Source organism: Nanorana parkeri, unplaced genomic scaffold (assembly GCF_000935625.1).
Source record: "Nanorana parkeri isolate BGI_ZX_2015 unplaced genomic scaffold, ASM93562v1 scaffold1279, whole genome shotgun sequence".
In the NCBI taxonomy this organism is placed as follows: Eukaryota; Metazoa; Chordata; class Amphibia; order Anura; family Dicroglossidae; genus Nanorana; species Nanorana parkeri.
In genome coordinates this window covers 307,112-315,830 of record NW_017307547.1, presented here as the reverse complement: position 1 = coordinate 315,830, position 8,719 = coordinate 307,112, and the positions used below count along the sequence as shown (strand labels likewise).

The window sequence follows — 8,719 nt, the reverse complement described above, 5'->3', positions numbered from 1 at the left end:
GGGCCGGCGGGGCCGGTCGGAGCGGGGGGGTGGGGGGGGGGGGGTCCCTCTAGTGTGGGAATGCGGTGTACGGCAATAAATCTCCGCAAGGCAGAACATTCCAGGGGCGGATGTGTGTTCACCTGCTCGCCATATTTACCTTCAACTGTCTGGGGAAGTCTGTCTGTTATATTGGATAGTGGCTCAGTGGTTAACACTTCCACCTTGCAGCACTGGGAGGGTCCCCGGTTCCAATCCCAGCCAGGACACTCTCTGCATGGAGTTTGCGTGTTCTTCTTTTACTTGCGTGGGCTTCCTCCAGGTACTCCGGTTTCCTCCCACACTCCAAAGTTAAAGGAGAACTATGAGGGGGGTGCTTTTCACTCACCTCATAGTTCTAGCCGACCTGTGACAATGAGACTGTCACAGGTCAGCTCAGTAGATCGGGAGGTGAGGGTACACATACCGACGTTCGCTCACCTCTCGATCTATCCGTGCAGAGAGAGGTGACTGTCACTCATGGCTCCCTGCAGGGATTCCCCCCTCTCCGATCCTCCCCTCTCCGATCCTCCAGCGCTGACTGGCGGAATGGGAGGGGGCGGGTACAGCTGGCTCTGCCTCTAGATAGGCAGAGCCAGCTGTCACTCACGCAGCTGGGCGGATCCAGACAGTAATTCCATTCCGGCTGCGGCGTCTCAGCATACCGCGAGCTGTAGCTCCCTATATACTGAGCTTAGGATGACGGGAGGACGCTAGTTTGTGTCCTCCCGTTACCCTAAGGAGAACTATGGGGAAAAGCCCTGACCCCATAGTTCTCCTTTAATTTGCTCCTGTTTATATTGGTCCTCATCTGTATGTGCAATAGGGACCTCAGATTGTAAGCTCCTCTAGGACAGGGACTGATGTGAATGTACACTATGTAAATCTCTCTATCTATCTATCTATCTATCTATCTATCTATCTATCTCATATCTATCTATCTATCTATTATCTATCTATTATCTATCTATCTATCCCGAAGGGTCCATGCATTGAGCTTCAAAGCCAAGCCAGCAACAGGTGCTCCCCTATTTGAATACATTATGACCTTCTTCTCCCGGTCCGACATTCAGAGGCCGGGGTTCCCCGTCCTTTCCATTGATATATTTTCGGGAGTTTCCGGCAGTGAAACGTTATTTTCTTGTTGTTGTCTGCAGGTTCGCATGCTGCAGCGGTCGGCCTCCACCCTGGACAATGCGTCCTGAAAGTGAACGGCAACAACGTCATGCATGACGGCCACGTGGAAGTCCTCGAGCACTTTGCGGCCTATCGCAAGAACCCCCAAAATCCTCTGGTGAGTCTCTACACACTGACTGTGGGGGGTGTTTCTGGTGGACTACAAGCCCCAGCGCACACACGGATATGATGAGAATACTACACCCTGTGCTGTGCTGTGATTGCAGGGCCTCTATCAGTGGATTTATCGGACTCACGAGGACGCCGAGGAGGACAGAGAACAGCGATGTACATCGGACGATTGCCTGAACGGCGGAGCGTGTGAGGACGGCGATGTCACTCTGGGCGGAGGACTCGCGGACCGGCAGACAGGTACCGCCTTGTGCTTCTTTTTATTGATTTTGTCGTACGAAACGTGAGAAAATAAAAGGAAAGGGAAACGCCAGACAAGTGTGTTTATAAAAAACCCCTTCGCGCACCTTTTAACCCTTCAGTTAGAGCTCCCCTTTAAATCGGGTTCATTCCTTGGCAGCTGATGGGTCGGCGGGGCCGATACACCCCCGGGACACGCGCGGCGGCCGCGCTGAGACACCACAACGTCCCCTCGGTCCGTATCGCGGCTGTGTCTCATCGTTCGGTTCTGGCGGTGAAAGGGTTAACGGCGGCGTTCCTTTTTTTTATTCTTTCCCCCACTGACCGATAAACCTGAAGCCCCCGCGCTCCCACTCCTGTGATAGGAAATCATCTATTATTAACGAGCGCCGTCCGCTTCCCCGAAATCCTCATCCCTCTCGCTGCACTCGTCTTCCACCCGTTATATAAATAGCGCGCACAGTGCCGTGACGTCTTTCCCTCTGATCGCGGAGCAGCGTCATGTTACTCCTGACAGGTCTGCAGACTATTGCACTGCCCCCGGCTCCCTTCATACTGATACATATTGATATATTCTGCAGATTATCCCACCCCTGGCCTCTTGACCCCCCCCCCCCCCCCCCATGGATACATATTGATATAGTCTGCAGATTATTCCTCCCCTGGCCTCCCTAGACACCTGCATGAACATTTCTCCATCCCATCCCCCCCCGACAGATTCATAATTGATAGATTCTGCAGATGATTCCGTCACTGACCATACTAGATCACTGCAGATCATCGCTCTCTCCCATTTCCCCCCAGATGGATACATATTGATATATTCTGCAGATTATTCCACCCCTGGCCTCTCTAGACACCCGCATGAACATTTCCCCGTCCCATCCCCCCCCCCTGACAGATACATATTGATATAGTCTGCAGATTATTCCACCCCTGGCCTCTCTAGACACCCGCATGAACATTTCCCCGTCCCATCCCCCCCCCCTGACAGATACATATTGATATAGTCTGCAGATTATTCCACCCCTGGCCTCTCTAGACACCCGCATGAACATTTCCCCGTCCCATCCCCCCCCCCTGACAGATACATATTGATATAGTCTGCAGATTATTCCACCCCTGGCCTCTCTAGACACCCGCATGAACATTTCCCCGTCCCATCCCCCCCCCCTGACAGATACATATTGATATAGTCTGCAGATTATTCCACCCCTGGCCTCTCTAGACACCCGCATGAACATTTCCCCGTCCCATCCCCCCCCCCTGACAGATACATATTGATATAGTCTGCAGATTATTCCACCCCTGGCCTCTCTAGACACCCGCATGAACATTTCCCCGTCCCATCCCCCCCCCCTGACAGATACATATTGATATAGTCTGCAGATTATTCCACCCCTGGCCTCTCTAGACACCCGCATGAACATTTCCCCGTCCCATCCCCCCCCCCTGACAGATACATATTGATATAGTCTGCAGATTATTCCTCCCCTGGCCTCCCTAGACACCTGCATGAACATTTCCCCGTCCCATCTCCCCTCTGACAAATCCATGTTGACATATCCTGCAGATTATCCCACCCCTGTCCCCTCTCCAGACCTGCAGAGCATTGCTCCATCTGATCTACACCCTGACCGATCTATTGAGATAATCTGCAGATGATTTCATCCCAGTAATACACTTGTTGTGATTTGGGGAGAGTTGCTCGGTGGTCTATATTCTAGTTTGTTTGCTGAGTGTTGGGTCTTTCTTATCGATATTCCGGTTGGCCCTGCTCCAGGTATGACCTGTAATATGACCTCCCCGGTGGGTGAGGATGGGCCTCTCATTAATCTGACGGTGGAAAACATCCAGCTGGAGCACGGCGTGGTGTACGAGTATGCAAACACGACCGGGATAAAGTGTCACGTCTTGGAGAAGAATGTGGAGCCCCGAGGGTTGTTCGGAATCACCGCCAAGGTAAGAGTAGGTGGAGGAGCGCTGGTATCTGCCATCTCTCTGTATCAAGGGAATGCTGTACAGTCTGGGCTCATTGCACACACATAACCTGCAGGGCGGCGCTGTGCATCACTAATATCTGTGCTATTTACATGGTTTGGTGGGCATCACATGACCTGTCAGCCATCTGTAATTTATTCTCTGCTAGAAATGCTGGAGGCACAGTGAAAGGTTCAGGATCTATTACTATTAGGGGAGGTTGTGCTTTTATTTATGAGAATAAAGGGAGTAGAATGTATTTAAAGAGACCGTGTCACCTTGCCCATTAGTGACCAGGTTTGTTTTAAGCCCACCCCCGAGCACGCTATACTCATCTCTCCAGTTCCCTGTGCAGTGATTGTCCACCATTCATGACTCACCGATGATCTCTGTGCAGTGATTGTCCACCATTCATGACTCACCGATGTTCCCTGTGCAGTGATTGTCCACCATTCATGGCTCACCGATGTTCCCTGTGCAGTGATTATCCACCATTCATGACTCACCGATGTTCCCTGTGCAGTGATTGTCCACCATTCATGGCTCACCGATGTTCCCTGTGCAGTGATTGTCCACCATTCATGACTCACCGATGTTCCCTGTGCAGTGATTGCCCACCATTCATGACTCACCATTGATCTCTGTGCAGTGATTGTCCATCATTCATGACTCACCGATTTTCCCTGTGCAGTGATTGTCCATCATTCATGACTCACCAATGTTCCCTGTGCAGTGATTGTCCACCATTCATGACTCACCGATGTTCCCTGTGCAGTGATTGTCCCCCATTCATGACTCACCATTGATCTCTGTGCAGTGATTGTCCACCATTCATGACTCACCGATGTTCCCTGTGCAGTGATTGTCCCCCATTCATGACTCATCATTGATCTCTGTGCAGTGATTGTCCACCATTCATGGCTCACCGATGTTCCCTGTGCAGTGATTATCCACCATTCATGACTCACCGATGTTCCATGTGCAGTGATTGTCCACCATTCATGACTCACCGATTTTCTCTGTGCAGTGATTGTCCACCATTCATAACTCACTGATGATCAGTGCATCAATGTTTAATACATAAGTCAAGTGGGTGGCCATTTTGAATATTTCCAGCACCAAGCGGTCAGACTCCATACAGCTTCCCATTAGGGCTTTAAACAGAAGGTTCTGATTTTCCATTATTTATAACTCCGCATGACGCGCACAAATGTAACAAGAAAGATCCGAGTCATCTCACTACACTTTACAGATTCCCCTTCGGGTGGAACACTCTTACAGAGAGATGGAGGATCCATGTAAATTCTCCTCGCTGAAGCTTTGGTCTGATCTCTTTGAAGTCTCTATAGATGTATATTAACCAGCGTTTGCATGTGTCAGATCCTGCAGGCGTTTATCGCGGATGACAATCAGTTTGTGAAGAATTGTATGAGGCTCCTCGCCATGAGTAAGTCGGTGATGACGATGCCGCAGTATGAGTTCCGGCACATCTGTGACACGAAGCTGGAGAACATCAGGAGGCGGATCTCCAGCTACAAGGAGGTAAGGGTACCGCCGCGCTCCATGGCCGTCCCTTCTCTTCTCATATTCTTCTGTATAGACCAGTGGTTCTCAACCTTTCTAGGGCCGGGACCCCTTGGTAACATTTGCCAAGTTGTGGTGACCCCCAACGGTAAAATTTCGGGATGACGCGGCTTCTGCAGCGACATCTGGCGGCGTGGCGGGAGAACTGACACTGCTGCGCTAGGAGAGGGCTGAGGAGGACTCTCACCTTATTATTGTTTATTTTTTATAATTTTCTTATTTCTTTTTAATCGCTTTTTTTTTAAATTTTAATTCTTTTATTTTTATTTCTTTTAATAATTGTTTCATCTATTTTTTTTTCCACTTAACTTCATTGCTATCACACAGAGGTAACAAGCCCCTGTGTAATAGCAATTGGAGGTGACAGGTTCTCTTTATTGACCCCGTCACCTCCAAGACAGGAGTCCTAGCACAGCACTGTGCTGGAACTTCTGTGACGGGTGAGAGGGGAAGACTGCTATCCCCTCTCACTGTGCACACGGAGCGGCAGGTTTACTTTTAACCCTGTCAGAAAAAAAACGAGCAGAGAAAGCGCTTCACTCCTGGGCGGCCGGAAGCCGCTAGGCGACCCCTGGCAAATCGTCATTCGACCCCCGACGGGGTCCCGACCCCACTGGTATAGAACATCCTATTCACCTTTATATCGTCCTCACGTGTCTTCCCTCGCATATCGCTCCTTTGTATCGTTCCGTGTCTATTAATCATATCCATCACCTGTCCTTCATGTGGAGGGATCGTAGTGTGTCCTCGGTGAGCTGACACGATACGTCTTATAAACTTTGTATCGTTATATATAGTTTATAATCATATTGGCACATTGGGCAGCCATGTTTCCTCCTGCCCTATGCAGGCAGCGCTTCCTGATGGTATTGCTGGGTGATGACTGTGTATTACTGTTCCTCCGCCCCGTTAGATAGCCACAGGTGAGTGATATATGGGAAGTGTACAAATCGCACTCTACAATAAAATACACTCTTATGTTCTATTGAGAAGCAGAAACTGGGGGAGTCGTAGATCTGACGTGTTGTATGGCCTCTCAGTTTGCAGATGAGTTGAAGATGAAAGTGAGTCCATCGTTCAAAAAAGCGACCAACGACACTCACCCGCTGCACAGTATGGACTTCTGTCCCACCAACTATCACATTAACCTCATGGAAGTGTCTTACCCCAAAACCAGCACCTCCGTGGGCCGCTCCTTCAGCATCCGCTTTGCCCGCAAAAACTCCTTCTTCGGCCTGGATCCAGATCAAGGTAAGATGTGGACCCAGAATGCTCTACGAGTAAATATAACCGGAAAATGTGTCCTAAATGGGCCAGCGCCAACACCTTCTCACATTCTTATACATCTATCTCACTCTCATTCTTCAATCTGTCTCTCCATTTTACTCCCTCTATCCTCCTCTACTTTCTACTCTCTCTCTCTGTCCATGTCTCCTTCCCCTATCTCCTATCTCCCTCTGCTTCTTCCATCTCTTTCTCTCTCCTTCAATCTCTTTTTCTCCTTCACCTTCTTCCATTTCTTTCTCCCCTCTCTTTTTTCCATCTCTCTCTCTCCTTGTTCCATCTCTCTCCTTCTTCCATCTCTCTCCTTCTTCCATCTCTCTCTCCTCTCCTTCAATTTCTCTCTTCTCTCCTTCTTCAATCTCTCTCTCTCTCCTTCCATCTCTCTCTCCTTGTTCCATCTCTCTCTTTGTTCCATCTCTCTCTCCTCTACTTCTTCAATTTCTCTCTCTCTCCTTCTTCCATCTCTCTCTCCTCTCCTTCTTCCATCTCTCTCTCCTCTCCTTCTTCCATCTCTCTCTCCTCTCCTTCTTCCATCTCTCTCTCCTCTCCTTCTTCCATCTCTCTCTCCTCTCCTTCTTCCATCTCTCTCTCTGCTCTCCTTCTTCCATCTCTCTCTGCTCTCCTTCTTCCATCTCTCTCTCTCTCTCTCCCTCTTCCATCTCTCTCTCTCTCCTTCTTCCATCTCTCTCTCCTTCCATCTCTCTCTCCTTCCATCTCTCTCTCCTTCTTCCATCTCTCTCTCTCTCCTCTCCTTCTTCCATCTCTCTCTCTCTCCTTCCATTTCTCTCTCCTCTCCCTATTCCATCTTTTTCACTGTCTCCTTCACCTTCTTCTATCTCTCTCACTTTCCTGTTCTCTCTCTTTCTACCTTCCTCTTCTTCCATATCTTCACCGTCTCTCTCCCCCCTCCATCTCTCCCCTTTTTATTATTCCATTTATTTTTCTTTCTTCCAACCCTCTTTCTCATTCTCCTTCTTCCCCTCCTTCCCCCCCCCCCTTTTCCTTCTTCTATCCCCCCATCTCTTTTTCTCCGTGTTCTGTACTTCTCCTTCTTCCATCTCTTCCCCCCCCCCCTTTTCCTTCTTCTATCCCCCCATCTCTTTTTCTCCGTGTTCTGTACATGGCGGCAGTTGATGAGGGCATGATCACAGTTTTGGGGGCTTCCGGTTATGTGTTCCTTACCTGACCTTGGTGTTCCTCTATCTATCTTCAGTTGGCAGTTTGAACCCCATGTTGTACGCGCAGCACTCTATCGCCAGCATGGCGGCTCCAGCCTGGAGGTGTGTGAGCACAGAGGAAGAGGATGGGATGAATGGCCAAGATGGCAGCTTCCCTCAGATGAATGGAGGGATAAACCCGGAGGATCATGGTCTGAGCTTCCTGATGAAACACGATGAGATGGAGATTCAGGACTCCTACCTGCAGCTCTTCAACAAGCTGGATGTAGCTCTGAAGGAGATGAAGCAATATGTCACCCAGATCAACAAGTGAGACGCTTGGCACCCTTATTCCATGATGCGTGGTGTGTGGTAACTCATAGCAGCCTCCATCTCTAAGCTGATTGGTCACAGTGATGAGAAATGTTGTCTGATTGGCTGCTATGAGTTATTTCACATAAAGGTTCGGAGGAAGTTCTGCTTTTAAGATCAGTGCCATTTTCTGTGTATTTAATATAATGGTGGTATAAATTCCTTATATTATTCATTGTCATGTGGTTTGGTGGCAAATTTGGGGTACACAGGGCTTTATTTCATCATGGCAGTCAGATCTAAACATTGCCAGTCCAAGATCCTGGTGGTAAGTCTGTGTACCTGCTGGAGGCCTAATTGTACTTCAAGTCTGCCCATGTCACAGCCGACCAATAATACAACTTGTACTATATATAACTATAACAGTGTTCATTTTCTAGACCTGATTGCAACATCTCCCCCTTCACCTTGTAGGCTGCTGTCCACCATCACTGAGCCCCTGGATCGGGACAACCCATCCGAGCCCATGTCCACAAGTGAGACCCCCCCCTCCTCTCTGGTGGTTGAGGATGGAGATGGGGACAGGACCGAACCAGGTGGAATCAAGAAGGTTTGTTTCAAGGTATTGGAGGAGGACCAGGAGGACTCGGGACACGATACAGTCAGCTATAGAGACTCCTACAGGTCAGTGTTTGCTTTTCAATGAACTTTATTAGTGAATGTGCCACTGATACATAGACTGTGTGCAGACTTACAAATGCCTTCCTCCCAGGGTCGGTGCAAGGATTTTTGCCTACACAGGCAAAAGAGCATTTTAACACCCCCTCTCCCCCCCC

At 49.3% G+C, this 8,719-nt stretch overlaps 1 protein-coding gene across 1 annotated transcript in view; it reads left to right on the top strand.

The window, feature by feature from the left end:
- Positions 1 to 8,719, top strand: part of PREX1 (phosphatidylinositol-3,4,5-trisphosphate dependent Rac exchange factor 1) — a 138,555-nt gene that overhangs the window by 107,859 nt on the left and 21,977 nt on the right. The window contains exons 22-28 of the mRNA XM_018569036.1: positions 1,176 to 1,312; positions 1,422 to 1,566; positions 3,350 to 3,528; positions 4,927 to 5,088; positions 6,171 to 6,381; positions 7,628 to 7,901; positions 8,358 to 8,567. Coding sequence (XP_018424538.1) covers positions 1,176 to 1,312; positions 1,422 to 1,566; positions 3,350 to 3,528; positions 4,927 to 5,088; positions 6,171 to 6,381; positions 7,628 to 7,901; positions 8,358 to 8,567 — 1,318 coding nt within the window. The remainder of the gene's footprint in view (positions 1 to 1,175; positions 1,313 to 1,421; positions 1,567 to 3,349; positions 3,529 to 4,926; positions 5,089 to 6,170; positions 6,382 to 7,627; positions 7,902 to 8,357; positions 8,568 to 8,719) is intronic.